The sequence below is a fragment of the Poromitra crassiceps genome (genome assembly GCF_964638095.1).
Source record: "Poromitra crassiceps genome assembly, contig: HAP1_SCAFFOLD_205, whole genome shotgun sequence".
Classification (NCBI taxonomy): Eukaryota; Metazoa; Chordata; class Actinopteri; order Beryciformes; family Melamphaidae; genus Poromitra; species Poromitra crassiceps.
In genome coordinates this window covers 183,811-211,310 of record NW_028152180.1, presented here as the reverse complement: position 1 = coordinate 211,310, position 27,500 = coordinate 183,811, and the positions used below count along the sequence as shown (strand labels likewise).

Below are 27,500 nucleotides of genomic sequence, written 5' to 3'. Positions count from 1 at the left end.
ACTGTCAACGGTTTTGAAGTCTGTCATTTAATTTGACAGTTATTGAGTGTTAAAGTGTGGACCAGTGACATCACTGGTCCACACACTAACTCAAATGAATAACTCATTAACTCAAATCAACTCTCAAACTGTAAACGGTTTTGAAGTCATTCATTTAGTTTGACAGTTCTCGGGAGTCGATGTGATGCAAGTGATGTCATCATAAGACCTGTAATAAATACAACCCATGGTACTAATGATCATTTCATTCTGTCAGCGGGGACGTCCTCGAGACATCCGCTGTCCTTCCTACTGTGTCTCTATCAGAGGTGACACTCGCGTGGCACCCGCACCGTCTTCTTGGCTGACTGACAACAACGCACCGTAAAAACAGGGACACCGCTGCTATGTCACCAGACGTGGTTTACGACCAAGACAGGCCATCAGAGAGAGAGGGAGAGAGAGAGAGAGAGAGAGAGAGAGAGAGAGAGAGAGGGGGGGGAGAGAGAGAGAGAGAGAGAGAGAGGGAGAGAGAGAGAGAGAGAGAGAGAGAGAGAGAGAGAGAGAGAGAGGGGAGAATGGCTGACTCAGAGGATAAATAAGGTGTGAGAGACATTAAGGCTACAGCTAATCTCACTAAAAGGTTTAGGAGGACAGAGTGCTGCCCTCTCTCCTGCTTCCCCTCTCTCTCTCTCTCTCTCTCCTGCTTCCTCTCTCTCTCTCTCTCTCTCTCTCTCTCTCTCTCTCTCTCTCTCCCTCTCTCTCTCCCTCTCTCTCTCTCTCCTTGAATGCACTCATTCTGCGAGTCATTTTCTTGCACGCCAGTGGTGTAGTCTATGTGATACGCAGGTATATGCAGTATACACACTGCGAAATGACTCAGATTTGCGTATGCGCACTGGGAAATGCGCTATGATACGTATCGTTTTCAATTTCCATTCATAAAATTCACCCTGTGCGCTCTGTGTGTTACCCTACGTTCACACACAGCACCCAAGCCTTGCCTTTACCCACGCTTTTAAATAGGCGTCCTTTTTAGTCAATGAGGCTGTGTACACAGGGCGCCTCAACGTGAACCTTCCGTGTACCCACGCCTCGCCTGAGCTGCGCCGATTTTATCGTTTAGGCGCGAGTTCTATTTTCAAGCCGACTAGGCGCGTGAAGGCAGGCTTCTTCTGTCAAGCCACGAAGGAAAAACGTGACAATATCCGTGGGAAATGTCAAAGTCAACTGAATTTCAAAATAAAATGGTGTTACAGCGTTGAGCAGAGAGAGAGAGAGAGAGAGAGAGAGAGAGAGATTGACGGGTGGCTATCACGTGGGGCTTTCTCCCCATCGGTAAACAAATCTTCAGGAGAGAGAATAGCGACCGAAGAAGCAAGAAGCTATTCTGTAAATTTGGGGAGGAACAACAACAACAAAAAATGGGTTGAATCTCCGCCTACTTCTGACCGAAACCACGCCCACTTCCGGTTAAGGGGGGGGGGGGGGGGCAGAGTCAGTATACCCTCTGAAAAAAGGTAGACTACACCACTGTTGCACGCTGCACAGATAAACTACACAGTGTACGGTAGCTCTATTATGTAATAATACCCATTGGAGCGTGTCCATTGTGTCCAGTGTTTGTGTACGCCTCCGTGCGTGTGTGTGTGTGTGTGTGTGTGTGTGTGTGTGTGTGCGCGCGTGTGCGTGCGTGTGTGTGTGTGTCTTTAAGGATACAGGAGATTACTCTGTGTTTGATTAAGATTTTAAAAAGAAAACAGAGGCAGACAAAACGCTTTTGTTCCCGGAAAGGAAATCAGATTTGAGATGCTTGATAAGCTCTAAGGTGAAGAAAAGGTGAAACTAGGCCAACATGTCTCTCCTGCATAGCTCAGCTTTCCCTACGGGACCCTACTCCCTAACACACACATACGCACATGCACACACACACATGCACATGCACACACACACACACACATGCACACGCACGCACACACATGGACACGCACACGCACGCACACGCACACACACACACACACACACACACAGAAAGAATGAAACGGGCTGTCCTGCCAAGCCACGTATTATTAAAATATATTATTAAAATATTATTTTAAAACGGATGAGTCAAGGGATGAACTATCATCTCAGGTTCTATTTACAGTATGATTGCTTTTACATGAACATTCACGCACCTATAGCGACGGCGTCCACACTATAGGGCTGGGTTAAAAAACATTGATTCTCCGATTTTGAATCGATTTTTATTTTAATCCTTTGGGATATCGATTCATATGTCCAGAGATCGATTTTTTTTCCCCCGTCCCTGAACGCACCACCAGCCTCTCGTTCTTCGTGCATGCGCAAAGCCATCTCAGTGAAGTCAAAACATGCAACATGGCGGCCGGCCGGACGCCGGCAAAACGAAAGGCAGATATGTATGTCTGGAACAATTTCGGATTCAAAGACAGTTCTTCAGATAGGGGGGATTTCTAGATTTTTGGGGGGATCCATAGTCTTTGGGGGGGATTTTTTTCAGCATATCTGCTGCTTCTCCTGTCCGATAATAAGCGATAATAATTTCACATTTTTGTATTTAAAAAAGGAAGTTCACCTGTAGTTTATGCACACCTGAGTCTAAATGACTATGACTTTTTTCATTGTGTTTTATCTGCAGACTAAGCAGTCATAGGCTTTCGGTTTCAAGCAGCTCCAACGGCGAGCGCGTCGGAACCGGAAACGCGTACGTGACGTGCCAGGTGGGGATCCGGCTGTTAGTGCCACAGGGGGCAGTGACCGCATTCAATTTGTTAAAGTCGCGTCAAGTTCAAATCACATACTGAGACACAGACACACAACAGCATTCTCACACTAGGCCCTGCTGGTGAGCAGACTGACAGGTTGGATTTACTGATGCATTACTCAACATGGTGAGATTGTTCTCGGCTGTGTCTTTGTCCTCCGCTCTGTAGTCTCTCTTTACTCTCTGTCTGTCTCTAATGTCCTTTCTCAGTCCGTTGTCTCACTCTCTTTTCTCTGCTGTCTCTGGCCTCTCTCTCTCTCTCTCTCTCTCTCTCTCTGTTATCCCTCAATGTCTCTTTCTCTCTACGAGTGCTGAGTAGCACTCTGCCCATCTCATTTCTAATGAGCCGTCATTTTGGCAGCGGAGCGGGAGAGAGAGTACGAGAAAGAGAGAGAGAGAGAGCGGGAGAGGGAGGGAGAGAGTAGGAGAAAGAGAGAGAGAGAGCGGGAGAGGGAGGGAGAGAGAGTAGGAGAAAGAGAGAGAGAGAGAGAGATAGAGAGAGAGAGGGAGAGAGAGTACGAGAAAGAGAGAGAGCGGGAGAGAGAGTACGAGAAAGAGAGAGAGAGAGCGGGAGAGAGAGTAGGAGAAAGAGAGAGAGAGAGGGAGAGAGAGAGTAGGAGAAAGAGAGAGAGAGGGAGAGAGAGCAGGAGAAAGAGAGAGAGAGAGCGGGAGAGAGAGTAGGAGAAAGAGAGAGAGAGAGGGAGAGAGAGAGTAGGAGAAAGAGAGAGAGAGAGGGAGAGAGAGAGTAGGAGAAAGAGAGAGAGAGAGGGAGAGAGAGTAGGAGAAGAGAGAGAGAGAGGGAGAGAGAGCAGGAGAAAGAGAGAGAGAGAGCGGGAGAGAGAGTAGGAGAAAGAGAGAGAGAGAGGGAGAGAGAGAGTAGGAGAAAGAGAGAGAGAGAGGGAGAGAGAGTACGAGAAAGAGAGAGAGAGAGCGGGAGAGAGAGTAGGAGAAAGAGAGAGGGAGAGAGAGTACGAGAAAGAGAGAGAGAGAGCGGGAGAGAGAGTAGGAGAAAGAGAGAGAGAGCGGGAGAGAGAGTAGGAGAAAGAGAGAGAGAGAGCGGGAGAGAGAGTAGGAGAAAGAGAGAGAGAGCAGCACAATTTCTAGTATTTCAGCTGACAGCTGTTCCCTCTTCCTAATACCCACACAGAGCTATATGAGAGGGGAGCCATTCAAGAGAAAATGGTGGAAAAAACCATTATCCCGCAACGTTATTTCATAACTAGCGAAGATAACTATCAAGGCTTCAGGTGTATGTGCAGACCTGTCCAAATGAGCCTATGGAGAGGAGGGCGATCTTCAGATCCGTCCAAGCTCCATCGCTGATGCGATCCATTGTTCTGTCGATTTATGCTGCCTTGTTGAAAAATGCTGGTGCTACCCTATCTGTATCTTACCTGAGGAAACACCTGGAATCCATTCTCATTGATATCTTTTGAAAATGGCTGTGCCAGTGTTTCCCTCACCAAAATGTAGCCTAAGGGCCTGTGTCCACCTAGCGTCTTTTTCCGACATTAAACGCTGGGAGTGCGCTGGGGAGCGCTGATCCCAGCGCACAATATACAAGGAAGCAACGTTAGTTCAGTGCGGTAGGAGCTTGATAGCTGACAGCTAGCAAGCTAACAACACAGGTAGGCTACGCTATTAAAAGCAGTAAGCACAACACTCACCAGAAATATTACGTGTCTAGCCAATCTGCTCCCACAATTGAGCCTTTCTGTCTCTGTTGCGATAGTTTCTCCATATGATGAGTTGCCAGAAAAGGAGCACCCGACACCAGCATCTTTCTGAAAAGTTAAATTATTCTCAGCTGGAAGCGCTGGGAGCCGGGCGCACAAAAACGCCGGAGCGCTCTGAAAATAGACGCTGGGTGCAGCGCACTTTCTCTAGACGTCCGTGTGCGCTCGCATACACTCTCCCCCCATTGGAAACAACTGAAAAAAGACGCTGGACCTGAGGAAAAGACGCTAGGTGGACACAGGCCCTAAGTTTGGAGTGTTATTTAGCCTGCTCCCCGACAGGCCAGCGTGACATGTTCCATATGCCACCAGACAGACTTCTCTCTGGCTTTATAAAACTGTGCCTGCTACAGCTACACTCTCAAGCCAGCCTATCTCTACTACAATCTGCAAATGCTACGACTAATGCTACGCGGCTATGCTACAGCCATTTGATTGAAATCGGGAGATTAACAGGAGAAATTGACCAATCGGGAGCACAGCAGGAGGAAGCGTTAAATAGGGAGACCCCCCCAATTCCATGTGTGTGTGTGTGTGTGTGTGTGTGTGTGTGTGTGTGTGTGTGTGTGTGTGTGTGTGTGTGTGTGTGTGTGTGTGTGCGTGCGTGCGTGCGTGCGTGCGTGCGTGCGTGTGTTGGTATTAGGCCTGCACGATATGAGGAAAATCTGCGATGATGTGCGATAACATTGTTCAATATAGCGATGACGATACGACTTGCGATAAATAAACAAATATTAAAGTATGCAGATTAGCTATACAGTTCCTATGTCTTTCTGCTTTAATAATGCTAACATAGACCCCAAACATAGCCTATGCCCACTGAATAAAGAAATGAAATACACACTGACTCCAGCTGAAACTACACACAGCGTGTTTGGGCTTTGGCAGAGGGGCGGAGCGCACTGTTGCAAGGGAAAGGTGTACGCTGGATTTACAACACAAGACAAAATGATCAGATGCTGAGTGGGAATGCATGACGCATGTCAATAAAACCACCTTTGTTATTCATTGCGTTTCAGGCAGTCTTTGCCATGTGTTTATTGTGCATGTTCATATTGCGATGACAATGAAAATAGGATGAATTGTGCAGCCCTAGTTGGTATGCTGTCTGTGTGAATGTGTCTAGGCGAGCTGAGACATACAGATGGGGTGTGGACAGACTGAGGAAGCAGGGTGAATCTCCTGCTGAATAAAGGGGTCTTAGAAGGGGGCGAGAAGGGCACTCCTTAGGGGGGCGGGTCAGCCGGGCGTGACCAGCCGGTACACCAGGCGTAATGAGATAACAGGCCACTGGAGTACCGCAACCATTCATTCATCCCCCCTTTCCTCTCCTCTCTCTCTCTTTATCCCTCTGCTGTTTTCTTATCCCTCTTTTCTTTCGTTGTGTTTTGGCCCTAACAGGCCACCGTGCTCAGCAGGCCGGTAAAGCTCGCGTGTGGAAGACAGATAGCAGGATAGAGCGGAACGGGTACACTCTTAAAACTACTGGGCTAAAAAACAACCCAACCGTAACCCCCCCCCTGGGTCACTATTGGACAGGACACATGGTGGGCTGTTTCAGCCCAAGTGCTGGGTTTTACTATTTAGCCCATAATACTGGGTTGTTCATTTGACCCACCTAGTGAGTTAGATTAACCCTATTGCTGGGTTATATTACCCATACATTGGGCTATTTGCTGTGGTGTCCATTTGACCCACCTAGTGAGTTACATTAACCCTATTGCTGGGTTATATTACCCATACATTGGGCTATTTGCTGTGGTGTCCATTTGACCCACCTAGTGAGTTAGATTAACCCTATTGCTGGGTTATATTACCCATACATTGGGCTATTTGCTGTGGTGTCCATTTGACCCACCTAGTGCGTTACATTAACCCTATTGCTGGGTTATATTACCCATACATTGGGCTATTTGCTGTGGTGTCCATTTGACCCACCTAGTGAGTTACATTAACCCTATTGCTGGGTTATATTACCCATACATTGGGCTATTTGCTGTGGTGTCCCTTTGACCCACCTAGTGAGTTACATTAACCCTATTGCTGGGTTATACATTAGCCATACATTGGGCTATTTGCTGTAGTGTCCAATTGACCCACCTAGTGAGTTGCATTAACCCTATTGCTGGGTTATATATTAGCCATACCCTGGGCTATTGTTGTGCTACTTTAATAATAATAATAAATACTATATAATTATCATTGTGTAATGTATTTGAGGAATAATATCCAACCTTTTTTTGTATTTGGGTCTCCAATCTCAATGGTAACAACAACAATGGATAAAGTTGTTGGTCGTACACAAGAGATCCTCACCGACCACCATCTCATTTCATCTCCTGATCCACAACTGAGGAATGTCACCATTTCACACCCGCACATTTTGAAAAATGGTTTGGACATTGAGGCATTCAGGTTCATAGCAAAAAGTTGAGTTTTACAGTCCCCTATAGTCCCTAGTCTACAGTCATAATGTATAATAACTCCCCATACAAACACACACTATACAAAGAGAAGCCATTGTAAATGTGAATTTAATTAATAAACCAACAGATAGTTTAGTGACATCGAAAAGCTGTAGGTAACAGTACCAGCTCTAGAACACCTTCAAACTGCATTATAGAAACAATCAGTTTAGATTCTCTCTCACACACACCTTATACAAAGGAGGTAGGTAACAGCAGCTCATGGAATACATTCAAACAGGGCATTATTATTAGTACACAAGGCAACATCATGTAAACAATAAAGTAGTCAATCAACCTGTTCAGATTCATTCATTCACTCACTCACCTTATGCAAAGTTTGTAGCTCATGGAACACCTGAGTAGCAACGTCATAAATTGTAAGCATTCAAACAAATTCAATTAGCATTTAGACAATCAATTATCAACAAGTACTTGATGCTTAAAGCCCCTTTTTTGCTTCACACAGTGAGTGGCTCTAACTGTGGGATATTGACTGTGGTATTTCCAAATATTGAATGAATGATGAAACGAACATGGAACTTCTGATAAAACACAGTGCATTATAACACAACATTATTGTAAAAGATGAAACATAAACGTAAAAAATACAAAAATAAATTAATATATATATATATATGTGTATATATTAGGGATGGGCGGGAGTACTCGGTTACTCATTCATAATAGAACAAGAGTACTCAAGTATTTAAATTACTTAAAATGGCCATCCCTAACACACACACACACACACATATATGTATATATGTGATTATATAACACATCTATATCTATATATATATATATATCATGTATATATATATATAATATATAACATACTGTATATGTTATATGTATATATATATGTGTGTGTGTATATATATATATATATATATAGATATATATCTATATATATATAGATATATATATATATGCTAGTGTGTAAAAGACAATTAACAAATACAGTGTCACAAATACAGTGTCAGTGTCCGAATGTCTGAGTGAATGAGGAAACGAACATGGAACTTCTGATAAAACAAACATAACACAACTTAATTGCAAAAAATAATAAATAAAATGTAAAAAAATATAATATAAATAATAGTAATATAAATAATAATAAATAAATGAAAGAACAGTGATTCTCAACGTGGGGTCCGGGGACCACCAGGGGTCCTTCAGCGAGTTACAGGGGGTCCTTATCAAATTAATTAATTGTTAATCCATTTAATAACATGTCATTAGTAACCCTTTGAAATAATCAATCTTATCTTTTGAAATTTTCATGGAAAAGTAGGCTAAAAGGCGAGTTTTATGGTCGGTCATAATTGTGAGCGGTGGGATAGCACAGTCATCAAAAAAAGTCTTATCCCAGCCCAACTATTAACTTTTTCTTTTCTTTTGTTTTGGGGGGGGGGGGGGGGGCTTTCCTCTCCCAGGGCATCATCTACTTCCTCTAGTGTGCTTCTTGTAGCACATTCACCCACTGGGACCAATGTTTTGGGACTGCTGGTTCTGTTCTCACTCAGGCTTGGCTTGTGCACTTGGCTGTTCTCAGCCTGCCATTCCTCCTCCCCATCTTCCACGACTCACCAGGAAGAATTGGAGAACTCTACACCTGGATCATAGACACCACCTGCTTCATCCTCCTCCTCCTCTGGGAATCCTCGCCACCTCCCCGACTGTCCACCTCCTCCTGGGCTCCGTACTTCCCGGCCCTTCCCGGACATTGTTCTCCTCTGACAAACCATTGTTGGCGTGGCTGACGTACATTTGAAAATCATGACCCATCCCTAATGTATGTGTATAAGTATGTGTATCCCTAGAGGTACTGTGTTATCCCACCGGTCACTATTGTTGCGTATGACCACACTGAACAAAGCTAAGTAATTGCAAAGGCATATATCAAAACTAGACACCTTCAAGATTATGTGTGCCAAAAGTCTTTGTCCTATCTTTAACTTTAATAACCTTTTGTTTGCGAGCTTTGATGCAGCCAAGCTCTTCGCCTGGGGCAACCAGTAAGTTAACAGCTCTGGTTATGTGACAATTTACCTTTACCCAAGCTGGCACAAAAGTACAGTAAAAGGTGGGATATCTTCAAGACCACTTTGTACATCACCAAAACCATCTATTGATTACAGCAAGAAAAGTGCTGTGACCTCGGCCAGCTTCGGGTTCATTTCTAAACACAGAAGCTGTTTGACCTGTCTTTAAAAGATTAAAAGTAGAGCATAAAAAAGAAATGATGAAAAAAACGGACTGTGTGTGCAAAGACCTTAAGTGTGGGCAAGAGAAATCGTTGTCCTCAAAAATTTGACAGGGGAGGACTCATGTCCAGCAATCTGATAGACTGCCTGCTGTACGGCAACCATTTTAGGGCATCCTCCTCCTTACTTCGTCAGAGTAAGCGTTGTCAGTTGTCATGTCTCCTATAGTAAACCATGTCGAGTGTGCTCTGAAACCCCTTCAGTCCTCACATGAAAACACTGTCATTCTTCCTGCATTACTGTTTCACTCCTCACGCGTCAGTCATCGCACAATACGGCATCACTCGTCAATCATCAGTCATCACTCGTCAGTCATCACTCCTCACATCTCACACGAAAACGTTGTCATTCCTCCTGCCTCACTTATCACTCAAACTAGCTGTCAGGCATCACTCCTCACGTCTCACACAAAAACGTTGTCGATCCTCCTGCAGACTAGCTGTCAGGCATCACTCAAACTAGCTGTCAGTCATCACATGAAAACGCTGTCATTCGTTGTTTTTGGTTGTTCTTCCGTGTGTGATGGGGAAACCGCAAGAATGCCTCTGTGAAATGAGCTAGCCTGCATGGGTAAACCCAGCCCCCACGTGACCTGCTCTCAGACCCTGCTCACTAGACTAGTGAGCAGGGTCTGTCTGAGAGCAGGTCACGTGGGGGCTGGGTTTACCCAGGCTAGAAATGAGCAACAATTTCTTACAACTTCACTTTCGGGTGATTTTGCCTTCAAAATAAAGGCGTTTTCTTTTTTTTTACAATAGATTAAAGTAGTAATCCATGAGACCCAACAGAATTAACATTGTAACACTAAGAGGAACATCTAGTTTAATAATCAAAGATTAACCCATTGATACCTGATGCAGCATTTGCATGTATATCCCTCATTTGTGTGTGTATCCCTTTAAGACCGCGAACCGCGTGACCCGAAAAATTTTCCGCTTTGAAATATGGCCACCCGAAAAAAGTTCCGCTTTGAAAAAATAGCCACCCTAAAAAATGTCCGCTTTGAATATATGGCCACCCGAAAATATTTCCGCTTTTTATCAGGTACCAATGGGTTAAACTAGATGTTCCTCTTAGTGTTACTATGTTAATTCTGTGTGGGAGGAGAATTAACATAGTAACAATAAGAGGAACATCTAGTTTAATCTTTGATTATTAAACTAGATGTTCCTCTTAGTGTTACGATGTTAATTCTGTTGGGTCTCATGGATTACTACTTTAATCTATTGTAAAAAAAAAAAGAAAAAAAAAAAAAAGGCAAAATCACTCAACCGAAAGTGAAGTTGTAAGAAATTGTTGCTCATTTCACAGAGGCATTCTTGCGGTTTCCCCATCACACACGGAAGAACAACCAAAAACAATGAATGACAGCGTTTTCATGTGATGACTGACAGCTAGTCTGCAGGAGGATCGACAACGTTTTTGTGTGAGACGTGAGGAGTGATGACTGACAGCTAGTCTGCAGGAGGATCGACAACGTTTTTGTGTGAGACGTGAGGAGTGATGCCTGACAGCTAGTTTGAGTGATAAGTGAGGCAGGAGGAATGACAACGTTTTCGTGTGAGATGTGAGGAGTGATGCCTGACGAGTGATGACTGATGATTGACGAGTGACGCCGTATTGTGCGATGACTGATGCGTGAGGAGTGAAACAGTAATGCAGGAAGAATGACAGTGTTTTCATGTGAGGACTGAAGGGGTTTCAGAGCACACTCGACATGGTTTACTATAGGAGACATGACAACTGACAACGCTTAGACTGAGGAACGATAGCCTATACTCTGACGGACGAGGACGCCCTAAAATGGTTGCCATACTGCTGGATGAACTCCCAGGTGGGGAGGCACTGCTTTGGTTAATTTACGTCAAATACAAAGTAGGCCTTGAAGCAGACATCGACGGCCTCCAGCAACGACCCTGCTTCGATGCCGTGGCCTGAAATGATGGTGTGTACCTGGCTTGTTGTCAGGTCATTCCCCAGGCATAGAATGTGTGGCAATGGCTGATTGGTCTCTGCCTCTTGCAGGTACTCTACCATGTTGGTCCCGACCTGTTAATTAATGATTAAATATCCATGAATTGGAATGATCAAAACAGATGAAGTTAAAAAATTAACAATGTTTTGAGCGTGCCCTCTCTTCTCATGCATTGATTTGCTTAAAGGGATAGTTCAGTTTGTTTGAAGTGGGGTCCTATGATGTACTCTCATACAGTCAGTGTACTGGGTAAAGTACTATGGGCGCATCCTGCAGCCAGATAGGAGAACTGCACTCCAGCCCGTTTTTAGCTGAAATCATCACTGGAGCTAACAGCTAACAACTAGGGTACAACCTTGCTACAGTGACGATTTCAGCTAAAATACAGGGTGTACTGTAAATTACATCTTTTCTAGTCAACTTGGCATCTCAGGGCTTGTGGAGACTTGCATTATGCCAGGTGAGCAGTATGGAAGCATTTCATGTATTTTTTCTGTTGTTTTTTTACGTTTTTGCTCATGGCCCCATTCACAATCAGCAGACAGCTCTCTGTGCCTGTTGCGGCTGGAGTGCAGTTCTCCTATCTCGGTGTGTGATGCATCCAGAGTGCTTTACCCAGTACACTGACTGTATGAGAGTACCTCATAGGACCCCACTACAAACAAACTGAATGATCCCTTTAAGCTGCTGACCAGACAGAGACTGATTTCTCTCACTGACAGCCCGTAGTATCAGCCAGAAAAGCCACAACACAGAAACTAGGGTGTCAGACGTTCACCGATGGCTCAGTGTATCTGGGGCTAACATTCATGTTATTTGTTTAATTCAAGATTCATTTTAATAGCCATTGTGAGTAATCATATTAAACAAGGAATTTGACTTATGCAGCCCAGCGACCACATCAATAGCAGTGGGTGGAGCAGACAGAAAAACAATCTCAAATTATAAATTAGGAAGTCCAAAGTGAAAGTCCACTAACATGACATATAATGGGGGGGGGGGGGTGGTTAGGTAGTATAATGTCCGTGGGGTATTGTCCATGTAAAATGTCGATGTAAGATGTCAAGTCCTTTAAGTGTCCCTTTCAAACATTCTGGCAATGAACTATCTTCATAGTTATCAAGCAGTACAAACTACCCTTATTGAAGTAGAAAAAGAAGACTTACGGGTTTCACGTTAATAAATGCCTTCCTCGATTCCTCAGTGGTGGGTCTGAAGACTCTTCCTCCGCTCTTGTAGGAGGATGGGGGAAGCAGAGCTGGCAGGACCTTTAAAGCTGCCTCACCTTCAGCAACTAAACAATTTGAGCATAATACATAGATTTGCATTAACATTTAGATAATATGCTATATAACAATTGATATTTCTGAGGTGTAATTTGTGACTTTTCATATATATAAATATATGTACGTGTGTGTGTGTGTGTGTGTGTGTGTGTGTGTGTGTGTGTGTGTGTGTGTGTGTGTGTGTGTGTGTGTGTGTGTGTGTGTGTGTGTGTGTGTGTGTGTGTATGTATGTGTATGTATATATATATATATGAAATAGCTTATCTGGTGTCATATCATCCAGCACTAGCTTACCTGGTGTCATGTCATCCAACACTAAGTGGTCCCTCTCGCTGGGCATATGCAAGAATTCCGTCACCGACACCAGCCCAGTTCTCAAAAAGTTTTCCCGCTGCCTCAGGATGAAGCTGCTGGAAGTCTTGTGATATCTGATACATTTTGAAAACATGAGAAACAAATGTAAGTTGAACAGTTTTTGAAGAAATTATATGAAGGTAAGGCTGGGCGATAATCCTAATATGAGGCGCGCTCCGTGTGTATGGACATAACGCTACGTTTACTTAATTTCCAATTTGTGGAGTTTAATGTTACAGAGTGCACATTGTTGGGTCTCGGTCTAAAATACTCCCACATGATTGTAGACAATGTTTTGTAGCTTGTCCTGTCCCTGTTACTTGGGAGTTGGGAATAACACAATCATGTGATAGATGACATCCCGAAATAAAAGCCATTCTACACAAGTCTAAGGGTGTATTCACACCTGTAGGTCGTTTGCTTTGTTCCGATTCAGGTACTTAATTGATACAATTGTTGCATTTGTGCCTTGGTTCGTTTGTGTTCACACAGCCACAAATCAAACGGTCCAAATAGTATTGTCAAACTTCCTGGATTGGCCAGCAGACACTCTGATAGGCTAATAGCCTCTCGGGATGGAAAAAATATTTAAGATTTTCCTATTATGATTATAAGAATGCGTTTTGTTAGACCTATACATTGTAGGCTATGTCGGGCGTGCGCTGTGCGAAGAGAGAGAGAGAGAGAAAGAGGGAGGGATCGGGAGAGAGAGAGGGAGAAAGTTCTTTATTTATTTATTAATGTAGGCTATGTAGCCTATGTAAGCCTATGTATTTATTTAGCCTATTTAGGCTATCGGGAATTTGGAGATAGAAGATCAAAGACCCTCGCAAATTCTGTTATTAGGCTACTATCACGGAGACGAGGATTAGCCGAGACATAGGCTATATGAACACCTGTCCTGTCAGGAATAAAATATTAATAAATAATTTAATAATAACAGACATTTCGAGGAAGGCATGCAATCAGTCTGATTGTCTGATTGAACCAGACAATCTTATCACAAAGAAGGCTGGCTCTGATTACCACGACTTGTTTTCATTTATTGAATGGAGACCAGAGGTAAGTTGATTGAGTTCAAACTGCTGATGTGATGATCCAAAAATCCCCCAAAGTTTATCGATGCAAGTCACAAGTCGCCAAAACAGGATCTGAAAGATGTTGTTTTTAAACGATAAAAATGCTCGTACTTCAGGCCATTACGCACTGACAGCGCAGCTGACTACGGCAGCTGGTTTATCCAAAAATGCGCACCGTTTACTGCAGTTGTGGCGGATCGAGGTCGGATCACGTTCTCACCACAAACGAACCGCACCAGAGTTTGTTTAAAGCGGACCGAGACCACCCTTTCTTGGCGATCTCGGTCCGCTTGTTTTGTCCCACATCCGAGTGCGATTGCTGTGTTCACACTCCCCCAAACGAACCGCACCAAGGGGGAAAATGCTCTCTGTTTCGGAACAACTGCTCCAAACGAGATAGGTGTGAATACACCCTAACACACAAAGAAGCCATTAAAAACATTTACTTTGAAATCTGATATTGGAACGGAGGTATCTACTGTATTACCTATCTTTGTTTCACTTAATTATGACGCATTGATGCACGTTAAGCATATCGACTAGGGATGGGGGAGAGTACTCGGGTACTCGAGTACTCGTTTGTAACGAGAGTACTCGAGTACCGTTTCCGCTGTCCGGGTACTCGCCCCACCCCCCTCCCCTATAAAAATGGCCGATCTAACGTTAACAGCGTCTGGCGAATCGCCAGCAACACAGACGTCCATGTATATTAACTAGGGGTGTCACAATATATCGTCCCACGAAATTTCGCGATAGTAAAACGTCACGATATGTATCGTTGAGATGAAATCTCATATCGTGAAAAAAAAAAAAAAAAAAAAATTTTTTTTTTTTTTTTTTTTCAAAAGTAGACAAAGAAACGTCTTTGTTTGTTGAAGTTCAATGTGTGGAAAGTAGTTCAGTTGAACAAGTCTCTGAAGAGACACATGAGAAGTTATACAGGAGAGAAACCATTCAATTGAGTTTCTGGCAAAGCTGTTTACTTGACAGGAAAAACTGAAGATGCATAAAAAATAGACTAAGAAAAGTCTTGTTGTTTGAGTTTGAAGAAAAACTGAAGATGCATAATGAGAATTTATACTGCTGAGAAACCTTTTAGTTCAAAGTAAATCTAAGTGACGGTGTAACTCATTCTATTTCAAGATAAGCCTTATCTCCAATCTCATGTTTTTTCTAGTTGTTATTGTAATAACAATTTCCCACAACAGCATGTTTTGTATTTGTGCATTTCACATAAAATACTACTTTTCCAGTCATATATTGTCATTATTCAAGTTTTAAAAAATATTGTTAAAATCGTATCGTATCGTATCGTTATCGTGAACCCAGTATCGTGATACGTATCGTATCGTGAACTGAGTGTATCGTGACACCCCTAATATTAACGCAATCTATATTCAGCAGATGTAAAATAAACAAGATTTGATTGCAGTTGTTTTCCGTTCATGGCCAATTTATATATAGATGTGCAAGCAAAGATGGTAACGTTAGATGTTTTTTACTCGGACGGACCACTTTGACTAACGGACCCCTGACAGTAACTTTGTTTACCATAGCCAAACGTTCCGTGTTTCACCACGGGCGGGGACCATCACTCGGATGTTGTTGGTGGTTTTTGCGGTTAACGTTAGCGAACATTATTACTGTTTGCAGTTATCATGTTTGCAGTTATCACTTTTTGGCAGAACACCAGAGTTTTTAATAAGTGGATTTACTTAACAGTGATCAAGAAGCAGTATGGAATGATTACCGACATGTTTTGGGAATTACTTTTACTGAGGTAGGCTAACGGCTAACACCGGATCACCTTATCACAGTCAATCTGTAAAAACTAAAAAGTGCACCAGGCAGCGCTTTTTCCATGCAAAATTGGTAATGTGTGTGAAGTTGCTGTGAACAGCCCCATACAAAGCAGATCACCCCTGCTCTCATCACAGGCATTTGGCGAATGCTAATGGTAACTGCTTAACATAGCCAAACTTAGGATCTTTCATGTGTGTGTGTCGTTCCCCCGAGGGGGGGGGAGTACTCGAGTACTCTTTCATAACAGAAGGAGAGTACTCGAGTATTTAAATCCCTTACAATGCCCATCCCTAATATCGACACATTTACGTAGAAGATGACCTCGACTAATCAATACGTCGGGGACAGCCCTAAAAGGCATCCACATTCTCCATTTACTGTCGGCAATATGGCAAATCTCCAAAAATGGCGTATCCCTTCAAATAGTCTGGCGATTTGTGATGGCCCGATAGACAACGTTACAATATCATCAATATTCCATCTTTTCTCCACTTGATTTTAGACGCTGACATGCATATTAAGTGTAATTATAAATGATCTTGGTTCTGTGGAAATGGAAAAAGTTCACCTTTCCTCCATGTTGCCTGCACTGAGAATTACCCTTTTATTTGCCGGGTGATGTGAAACTGACCAGCAGAAACTGATCTTAAGACAGGCAGTAATATTCAACCGCTACCTACTGTACACAAATTTTCAGGGCGAGTAAAGGTCAATTTATTTTATGGTCGATGTAAGCTGTAATATCTTTGAAGTCAAAATGCTGAATACACACTTCAAATAATCACAGCTTAACCATTTCAAATTTGTAAACTTGAAAACGGTTAGATGTTGGTAGGTGGAAATTTCATGGGCTTGCTCCACGACTATTTCTGAAAACTCAATATTTCATCAAGGACAGTAAATAAAAATAAATAAATCCACAATAGCAAAAATAAATTCTTACCATGCCTGGATTGTCTACAAGCCTGGGGAACTCCGTCAAGATTTCCGGGATGGTTTTAGACCCATTGCTGCGAATCCACTTGCCTCTGCTGATAGCGGTTTGCTTCATAAAAGCTTCAACTTCACAGACTGGATACTTATGGACCTTCAACCAGTCAACCATGTCAAGCAGTTCCTCTGGAGACAAACTCTGTTGAACAAGGATGATAAAGTGCAAGCATACTATTGTTTTATGTGCCTATAACAAAAATGCTATCTAGTCGTTTAAAGCTGCACTAAGCTATTCCTGACTAGGGCTGTCACTTTTCATTCGAAATTCGAATTCAACTTCGAATGTGGGGGAGGACGGCATGTTCGAATGTATAATTGACCTGTTCGATTTTTTTTTTTTTTTTTTTTTTTTTTTTATGAACCAAAATTAACCAACTGCTGCTTGCTGGTAATGTTAATCCCATGTCAGAAAAAGTCTCCAGATTTGTCGCGTTAGTCTCTTCTGAGAAAGATTGTCTCCAGGGTCTGAAAAGTTGTCTGGAGTTGGATGCAGCCAAGTTTGTGAGGCAGTGTTGTGACTGTGAGCGTCCAAGCTAACACGTCGGGCTGATGCCCGGTGGCCTGATTTTATTTATTTTTTATTTTTTAATTAACCAAAAAACTTTGAATATATTCGAACAATTTGCGGGCAATTAAAGTTCGTTCGAACTTTATTTTGGGAAAAAGTGACAGCCCTATTCCTGACCACTAGAGGGTGCCAAGTGCACAAACTCAGTTTGTAAACACACAAAGCCACTCCTCTGTACAGCGGATCACTTGTAGAAAGCGAAATTAAAGACAAAGTGTGCTTTCTGTTACAAATGATCAATACGTGTTAATCTTGCATGGCTGCTGTTGAATTACATGGATCACTTTGTCTATGAGCTTTAGGTCATTTTCAGACCTGCATAGTCCTGTTTGGTTTGGACCAGATGCAAGAATGAGACATTGTTTAGTTTTTCAGCTGGTTCGGTTCAGCTTCACACTAGGTAAAAAGCAAACAGTCCAGATAGGCCTGCAAACCCTCCTGTAGGGTTCATACACATTTTGACCAATGGATTTTCATGACTTTTCAGACTTAAACAAAATGTCCATGAACTAACATTTTGTGAAGTCCCTGAGAAATCGCATTAACAAGCAAAAAAAATCATCCTTGAGTCCAAGTGGACCTTTGAGGCAAATTTGATTAAATTCCGTCAAGCCGTTCCTGAGATATTGCATTAACGAGCATGAAACGAATGGTCGTGAGGTCACAGTGACCTTGAACTTTGACCACCAAAATCGAATCAGTTCATCCTTGTGTCCAAGTGGACGTTTCAGCCTAATTTGAAGCAATTGCATGAAGTTTCTGAGATATTGCGTTAACGAGAAGTGGCAAGTGCTTTCTTGATATCTGTGGAGGGCCTGTTAAGTAGACAACAGCAGTTGATGAAGTTTGTCAACCTTACAAGCAGCCAACTGGAAGCCTGAACATCTGGGGTTCTAATCAATGTCTTGCTTGCACCTGTTTTACTTCCAAGCTTTTAGACACAGTATCTATTATCTGTGAGAAAGTGTCAGTGAAATCAGCTGGTGTGGCCAATTTATAGCTCACTCACGTTTCGCCATTGGTTTCCAGCAAGTGGGAGACAAGGAGTCGTACAAGTCGCTTTCTCTGCTTGCTGGTGATGGGACTTCATCCAAACTGTTTAATACTGATTTCCCATCAAGAGTGCCTTCCAAAAACCTCAGAATTTCCTGTAAAAAAAATACAATGAGGCACAATCAAAGAATGACAAGCTCTGCGCTCTGCATTTTGTATTATTTACACTATAAATAATACAAAATGCAGAGCGCATTTTGTAGTATTTTCAAATAACTTGAGCAATTGTAAATCCAAATACAAGTCAAATTAACTCTGCTAAATAAACGGAATATTTCAGTTATAGTAGCATGCATTTCCATGTAGTTTTTTCTTCATAGAAAGCCAATACTTACAAATGTTGGAGAAACTTGCACAGTCAGGGTGAGAGGATGTGTTGGTTGGACAGTCTCCGTCTCCACTGATTCTGTTGAACTCTGACTCTCTGCAGGACTTAAAGGGGTGTGGGGAACAGCAACCTAGTCATAAATATAATTAAAGGATTCAGCCCGCCTCCCACTTTGAAAACCCCTGTTCTAAGTCCATAAACTTGTGCTGTTACTTTCATATTGTTAATTAACTGCCCCCTGTTCTTATGAGTTTGGGCTCTCCTATCTTTAAGGATCCACTTAGGTTGTGGATAAAGTTTAGGTGTGGTAGGACTGATGAGTTAGAGTTGTGTCACTAGTGTGGGGCTCCATGTAAAATCGATGTAATGGCCCAAGAGATGAGCGATGTCAATCCACCGTGGCTGGGGACATACATAACTTCTGAATGGGGTAATTCTTTTTTAAAGTATTGAGTCAAATTGTACCCCTTTCTCATCATTATAAATCCAACTCCCTAACTCCACTGTAAACTGAACCAATACTCAACTGAGTTAACACGTTGAGTGCCATGGACGAGATATCTCGGCTTACATGATCCAACCGTTAAGTGCCAAGGACGAGATATCTCGGCTTACATAAACATTTTTTTTTTTTGACGGTGGGACATCGATCAACCCCTTTTACGTCTCCTATAGCAGAATTGGAGGAAGAGAATGTGTATAATCTATTTTACCGACCAGCTAGGTGGCGACGGTGCCCTCCCGACAGAGAGAAAGTCAACCAAAAGCAGCCGCCTCCCGCGGCTGCTTCCTCCATTCTCAAGGAAATGGCTTGCCGATTTTACAGTCATCAGTCACCAGACTCGCCGCTCTCGGGCCGCGCCAGCAGCAGCACACGGGGGATTGCAAATTTGCATAATATATTATGGGTAAAACACACTTTGAAATGCCCGCAGAAAGGCCAGAATCGCACGCATTCCGAAAACCCAGAAACGAACGAGCCTCATTCTCATACTGTAGGCGGGGAGGGAGGCTGCTCAAACTCGCTGCCAGGGAGGGAGGCTGCAGCAGAGCACTCGCTTGTGACAAACGCAGGCTGAAAGCCACTAGACACGCCCACGGAGGGAGGAGTTGAAGGAGAGGGCGTTCGGAACTATATTGTTTGGATGTCTGATCTCTCACTGATGCCAAAAATAAATGGTTAAAGTGACTGTTCTGCCTGTTTGATTGAATTTCACAAAACTGCGATTATCTCAGCTTTCACTCTCAGACAGCTGAAACCATGCTGTACTCAACGGCTAATATCTACATAACTACTAACTCTACAAACTAACTCTTTTAGACAGAGAAAGCACACATTCTATTAGTACTTTTGTGAACTTCGTGTTCACAAACTCCAAGCAGAAAAGAATCCTCGGCTCTTGTAAAATGAGCCAGAATCCTCAAAAAACGGCCTGGCAGAAGCTACCTACAGCAAAAAAAAAACGGCTGGCAGTCAATGTGTTAAAAAATAAAAAAAGAATTACATGGACAGGATGGACGGGGACCTATCCTCATCCTCAGACACACCACACCTCAACTTTATGCACAACATACCTGGAGGGGGCTATTTTTTGTTTTAGCAAAACAAACAAACAAAACAAACACAACAACAAGGATCTTTCTTCAAGAAAGGGCACATGACTGTCAAGATGACGAGAACAGTCTTAAAAGACTCTGTATCCAAGTGAAACATACAAGCAATCATCATTATCTTGGTAGGACTTCACTGCATCGAGTGTGTGATGGTCCAGGAGAGAACTTTGATCAACAGCAACCACATGAGTGGTTGGTGTTACACCATAGGCAAATAAAAACCTACTGTATCCCACTTCTGGACAACAAGCTTGACTGAGTGATCCAAGACAAGAATATGTTTTACTAGACCAAACTGTGGCTCACCATCAGCAGCGTAAGACAGAAATACCGTCATGCCAGGCCTGTATAGTGTGCCATTTACCTTTACCCAAGCTGGCACAAAAGTTTCAGTAAAAGGTGGGATATCTTCAAGACCACTTCGTACATCACCAAAACCATCCATTAGAGCAAGCAACGTGCTGTGACCTGGGCCAACCTCTGTTTCATTTCTGAACACAGAGCCAGAGAGAAGGGAGTAGCATAGTGTCATCTGATGGTGAAACGCCATGGTCTTGCAAATGTTCTTGAAGTTGCAGGTGATGTGGCTGATGCGCTTAAAAAAGCTATGTTTGGCCTCAAATCACATAGACCAGAACTGGATCAGGGGTCCCAACTTCAGAATTGCATTTGGATAGTGCACCATGAGGTGGTGCTTCGGACGAAGATGCAAATCGGGATACAGCTCCTTCAGGATTTTTAAGTTCATGTTTCCCAATCACAGATGGCTTGTTCTTCAGATCAGGAAAGCCATAGTCAAAACTTGTGATTCGGAAGTTGAGTTTTTCAAGGCTGAGGTGTTTGTCCTCAATCAGTGAACGGAGTGTCAACTTCAATTCATATGGTCCCACCCCTTCCAACAAGTCATGCATGATATCCAACACTTTGTTGTGTGTCACATGGAAGTAGGACAGCTTATTCAGAATACTGTCTCTCTTCACACCCGTCTCTGACAGGTTAGCCTGACGAACATCTTCAGCATAGTTTGTTTCATTTCTCATCAGGGTAACATCTTCCTTTGTCTGTGCCCTTGTAATGCTCTTGTGTGCCTTGCACAAGCGACAGAAGTAATGACTGTTGAAGCTCTCGGTGAATCCAAGAAGGGCATTTAAGCCAAGATTGTCCCCACACAACTGGGCAAGTGAAAACTGCAACTCACCCTTGAAGTGAGGTGTGTTGAGGGAGATACCATTGACCTCAAGATCCCCAAGTTCCTCTATGATTGGCAGCAGAACACTATCAATTCCATATGTTTTGGCATCATCTGACTTGTAAACTGCAACCAGAAAGTGTGACGAGAGTTTTGACAGAAGCTCTGGGTGCAGACTCTTGATTGTTAAGTAAAAGAATCCCAACTTGTGCACCACCACAACCTTAGAACCAAGCGGGTTGACTGCCTCAGTCATTGTTAAAAAGAACGAGCGGAACAGACACTTTGCTGTAGAAGAGAGAGTGCTGTTTGCAATACTCGCCATCATAGAAGTCTGAAAGGACTCCATTCACTTTAGAGAGTTCTGCTTTGATGACAAAGAATTCAGCTCTATAACTAACCGTTAAGGTGTGCTGTTGTAGAGATGGAGTGCTAGCTGTTAGCTCAGTGGCCACTGAAGCTACGCCAGCAGGCTAGCAGGGCAAGCCGTGGTTAGCCTAGCCGCGACTCGTTAAACAGGGCAGGCAGTCCGATTTAGCTTTTAGAGAGTTCTGCTTTGTTAACAGAGAATTCAGCTCTATAGCTCACTTGACACAGGACTAAATGATCAGTACAATAAGATCCAAATAATGAGCATAAATCACTGGACAGACCGACGGGGAGACTTGCGTGCAGCCATCTTGGAGAGAGAGAGAGAGAGACATCCTTATGACCTAATTGTTTAAACAGAGAGAAAGTCTTCCTCTGGAGTGAACCGACAATGTCTGAAATCAAGCTTGATGTCTGCTGGACAACAAAGCTGACTGCACTGTAGGTCTGTGCTGATCTGGACTTGAGACTTGCCAAAAACTGAGCTATTCGCTCTGTTATGGTTTCTGGTTCCAACTCATCCCAGTAATCATCATCTTCATTACCTTGTGTTGAAGGCTCTAAAGGATCTGAACTGTCTGCATTCTGCATTTCGACATTTCTGGGAACTGAGGGGCCCTGCACAGATGCTCTTGTGGCCCCAATGGGATGCTGTTCATTGCTGTAATGCTGTTCTGGGACAGGATGCTGAAGAAGATGTCTTCTGAAAGACTGAATGTATTCAAAAGTCTGCCTGCAACCACCTTAGCAGCATTGAAAGAATGTTGAAGCAGAATGTATGCCATGCACTGCCCTCATGTGAACAAATAGACCCTTCACATGACCAGGTATTATTTGTCTGCAGCGGAAGCATGTACATCCCATTATTAAACTAGATTTGTAGCATGTGGCATTAAAAATCCAGCAAAGCCAAGGTTAGAAACACAGCAGTATCTGGCGATGAAACAGAAACGTACTCATTGGAGTACTAGATCAAATCAATTACTGTTGTCACTAGGGAATCTGGGGCCGATCCGATCCAATATCGGTAGCCGATATTGGCACTAATTAAAAAAAAAAAAAAAAAAAATGCAATTCCAGCACGTAATTTGCCCATCAAAAATAGTATCCTTTTTTTGCCTTGTATATTTTCTTAATTTTGTCTGCTTTTTGCAAGGTATATTTAAAAAAAAAAATTTAATTGTCCAAATCTTTGCCTATACTGTATATTCAAGAAAAATATTGGTATCGGCATAACATCGGTATCGGCAGATATCCAAATTCAGGTATCGGAATCGGATCCAGAAAGAATGTTGGAAAAGAATGTCATGAAAAGGGGGAAAATAATGTTTCGGGATCCTTCTCATTGAACTTTGGAATCAGACGCAAATTACTAATCACATCAAAAGATGAAGTAGGAGCAGACTGCCTCAACAAGAACGTCAGGATCAGATGAACCAGATAGTTTACCATCTCGAATTAAACCCAGCTTGTAAATCTGTAAATCCAATTTGGCCAGCTCAGTTTTTTGCTTGAGCTCTTCTAAAGCCAACTCTTTGTCATGTTGAATTTTTTCACGTTCTATTTGCAACTCAAATTCAAATTTATGTTTTAACAACAAAAGTTATTTTTGCTGCTCAAAAGTCAAAGTGGCAGCCGCCACAGACACACTCTCAAACTGAGCTCCCCCAACAGGCTGAAGAACTCCTTCTCCCAACAAAGCCACTTTCAAACTTTTTAATTGACTCCTTCAGTTTTTTATCAGTTATTTCTATGCCATACTGCTCAGCAATTAGCAACAACTGATCCTTCGTGCATTGCTCTAACAGCTCTACTGAAGGAGAGTCAACAAAATCATTAACAATAGAGGCCATAATACACTAAATGCAGCCTACTAGTTGAAAAAACAACAGTTTGGGTGAAAAAACAAGTAACTACAACAAGCAGTGTTGAAAACCTGAGAACAATAACCCAGATTGGGGTAGACCAACCAAAATGGAACCTCCCCAGCCCTATATAAATCTCAACCCTAAACTCTTCAGGGGTTACTGGCAGTGGGTTCTTCTGCGCTCGCATAGAGAAGAGAACTCTATACGTTACCCCTTGGGATGAAAAGGCAACAGCAAACTGCGACCCCTTCGAGCCAGGGACGCGCTCCCGAGCCGACGTAGGGGAAAGGGGAGAGGGATGCTCTAACCGTTTTCACCCCGCACTACTTTTAAAACAGCCCACGAATCCCCAAGGGGGACACGCGCTTAGCCTACAGGGAATTAATGGTTCCAACAACTTATAATGCTATCCCAACCCACATTACTGACAACCAAGCTTCAACACTTACCTTGTTTACAATAAACAAACAAATCAACAAAAAAAACTTAATTTAACAAATCTGGGGACAAAACAAATGCTCCTCTCCTACCTCCTTAAGGTGCTCTTATACTCGAGCAAAGCTCCGTGGGGATGGAGCACCGCAAGTCTCCGGGAGTCACCGTGCAGACCTCGCGCTGAGGCAGATGCTATTATACTATCAGAAGTGATCAGCCAAGTGATCAGCATGTATTGTACAATGGTAATAGTGAGAACAGCCCGTGAAAAGTCGCAATGAAATGCTATTATGTGCAGTACTGAGTGCGCTTTCACTCTCAAACGACCCCACATCAGCACATGAAGGAATCACCAAACTTGTTTTTACTGAAAGAGGTTTTACTTCTCAGCCCTGATTGCCTACTCTGTGCTGCTTTTAATCTCTCTCAATAATGCTCTCAACACAACACATTTACTTGGTGAAATGACTAAAAACGAACAGTTGCAAATCAAAGTTTATAGCCTACCACATGGGTCAAGAAATGTGGCGAAAACACAGCTCAGTGTTCAGGGCGCAGTGGCTTGAAAGCGGCCATGTTTGGAGAGAAGCCGTGCGTTGTCCTACTTTGGGAACGAGAATGACGATGGCCTTGTCATCCAACAGGAGGAAACTCTCCTCATCCACATCCTCCTCTGAAAAACAGGGGGGAAAAGCAATACTGAAAATGACAAGAGTGCAGTGTGTGTAATTAGGAGAAAAGGGTTAGGGAATCATTAAAGAGCAAATATAACTAGTCTTGTGCACAATGGAAGCGCTCTCGACATGATTTCCATAGTGTTCTGACGCGCTTTGGGTGTGAACGCCGCCTTATAGTGTAGATTAGATTGTAGTGTCTAGTTATTTTCTCTTAGTTTTAGTTAACTCATTGAGTGCCAGCCACTTTTGGAGAATGGATGCTCCCAGTGCCAGAGTTTCAGAGCGTTTTCAGTGATTTCTCGAGGCCCACAGAATATTGTGTGATATTACTATGTAAACACCGAACACGCACAAAGAACGATGAGACTCTCTTCTATCATCTGCAATATTAAGTCTCACAAAAAATAACTTACCTTTGAAGCGGTCTATCAGGCTGTCAAACTGCCATTCAGATAGCTTCTCCCTCACGAACGTGTCCATCAGCGCTGCCAGTTGTGCTCTACCTGAATGTCATAGGTCACATAACTAGAATGATATTTCAGTTAAAGTAAATTAGAATTTTCCAAAGTTGTGCTGAGTTGTACTTGTGTATATATACACACACACACACACACACACACACACACACACACACACATAGATAGGTGTGTGTGTGTGTGTGTGTGTGTGTGTGTGTGTGTGTGTGTGTGTGTGTGTGTGTGTATGTACATTAAGTTAGTTAAGACAACTCTAGCTCTAAAGCAACAATTATGACACCATAGCAATGCAATGATCAATCAGCACAATGATTGGCCAAAACAACAGCTAACCTTAGTCCCCTCATGCAAAAACACAAATCCGTCAGACACAAGCTGTGTGCGCCACCAAAGAGTATTGAATGCAAGACCCGAGGTTGGTGGTCTTTGACAATAGCGCTGCTGCCATTTTGGCCTGAAAAGCCCCCCTGGCCAGGCCTGGTCAGGTCTCATTCGGGCCAAGATGGCGGGGTATGGAACGATGTACGATTTGTCACTTCTTATCAATGTCATTTCAGCTACCACACAGAATCATACACCATACACCATGCTGTGGCTATACATTTGACAGCGCGCGCGCGCACACACACACACACACACACACACACACACAAGCAACTGCAACCCACATCACAGCCTGGCAGATGAATTTATCACTGACACTACAAAACACACTGCAAGCCAGAATGTTTTAAATAGCGTAATGTTACCCTTGATGTGCTGACCTAGCTAGATCAACTTCCTACATGTAAATCAATCCATATTTAGCCCAGGACCCACGCCAAAAACATCAATTCCAGGTTTTCTGCCAACTCAACTTTTCATCCAATGTTAAAACGGGGTCGATAAATGTAAAGAGTTTCCTCTAGTCACGTTAACGTTCGTTGGTAAACAAACGGAAGGCTGGCTTCACTTAACATGATAGCGTCAAAGTTGCAGCTGGTTTTTGCTCCACTAAAACACCATCTTCCCACCACCTAACTCATCGGATTGGAAAACAATCCATAACGTTATATGACCAATACCCTCGTTTGTATCGTCAGAAAATCACTGCTAAACAACTAACGTTAGCAAAGTTGCTAAAGGCTAACGTTGTTAGCTAAGTAGTTATGAGCGAGGTTCCACGGCTAGTCGGGTAAGTTGTTAGCTAAAGGCTAACAACTCTCCGCCCAGGTCACGTAACGTTAACGTTAGCCAGCCATGCTGAGTTGGATAATGTTACTCACACATCTAATAGTTTTCTTGGTCTCCAACTCAAGAGCAGAATCGCCATTGTTAACAAAAAGACAATGGCTTGTCCACTCGTTTTTTTAGAGTGCCCCCATGTAGCCAGCAGCATTAGCTAAAGTTGTAGCTAGGTTGAGTTAGCTTGCCTTTTTCCTCTCTGATCAACGACTAAATAATGTGTTGCTGTGTTTTTTACCGTTTCCACAACATTGTTTAAACGGTGGACAGCAGTGCCGCATCTACCGTTAGCTAGGTTCAGACTGTATTAGTACACAAATGACAGTATGAACTGGGTAGCTAACCTAAGCTAGCTATTGCCAGACACGGAGATGTTCCTACAAGTCCGACACTGTCACATAATAAAAACCACTATCCCCAATGATGCCATCAGTTAAATGAGTTTAAGGTCATGTTTTTACCGCAACATATTAAGATACAAATATAAACCTACCGTGAAATCCTGCTCACTTTAGGAGAGAGAGATGCCTGCTGCATACTCCAGAAAGTTCGAGAATGGTCTGAGAGGTGGTCCCAGCGGGAAAATGAATGGACCAGGACATGGGTCAGAGTAGCCCAACCAGATGTCCAACCGTTGCTAGGCACGGACATGTTCCTACATGAAGTCTGTAATAATATACTTGTATGTATATCTGATAATGATAACTAGCGAGTTCAGTCTTTGCAACAACGCTGTTTATTTGCTCCCAACTTCTTCTTCTTCTTCTTCTTCTTCTTTAGTGTTTTATGGCGGTTGGCAACCAACTTAAAGGTGCATTACCGCCACCAACTGGACTGGATTGTGGAACAGGGGATTCAAAACGAAACAAAACAAACAAAACCCAAAACAACTACTCTTAAATTCTTGTGTCTACCCCAATTTCTTTAAGAAACTTAATAATATGCATATAAATGCTACCTGCTGTTTTCCCTAA

The 27,500-nt window shown here is 42.9% G+C and overlaps 1 protein-coding gene and 1 pseudogene across 2 annotated transcripts in view; both read right to left on the bottom strand.

Annotated features, from left to right (window-relative positions):
* Nucleotides 1–22,437, bottom strand: part of LOC310770737 (basal cell adhesion molecule-like) — an 81,540-nt pseudogene extending 59,103 nt beyond the window's left edge. Inside the window, exons 1-2 of the transcript XR_014553920.1 lie at nucleotides 22,392–22,437; nucleotides 21,487–21,603 (exon numbers count right to left, since the gene is read on the bottom strand). The product of XR_014553920.1 is annotated as a basal cell adhesion molecule-like (transcript). The remainder of the gene's footprint in view (nucleotides 1–21,486; nucleotides 21,604–22,391) is intronic.
* Nucleotides 22,438–22,761: 324 nt separating this feature from the next.
* Nucleotides 22,762–27,500, bottom strand: part of LOC310770736 (laminin subunit alpha-5-like) — a gene marked incomplete at both ends in the record, with an annotated part of 130,019 nt that continues 125,280 nt past the window's right edge. The window contains 3 exons of the mRNA XM_083663454.1: nucleotides 22,762–22,779; nucleotides 24,755–24,822; nucleotides 25,240–25,329. Of these exons, the coding sequence (XP_083519580.1) occupies nucleotides 22,762–22,779; nucleotides 24,755–24,822; nucleotides 25,240–25,329 (176 nt within the window). The remainder of the gene's footprint in view (nucleotides 22,780–24,754; nucleotides 24,823–25,239; nucleotides 25,330–27,500) is intronic.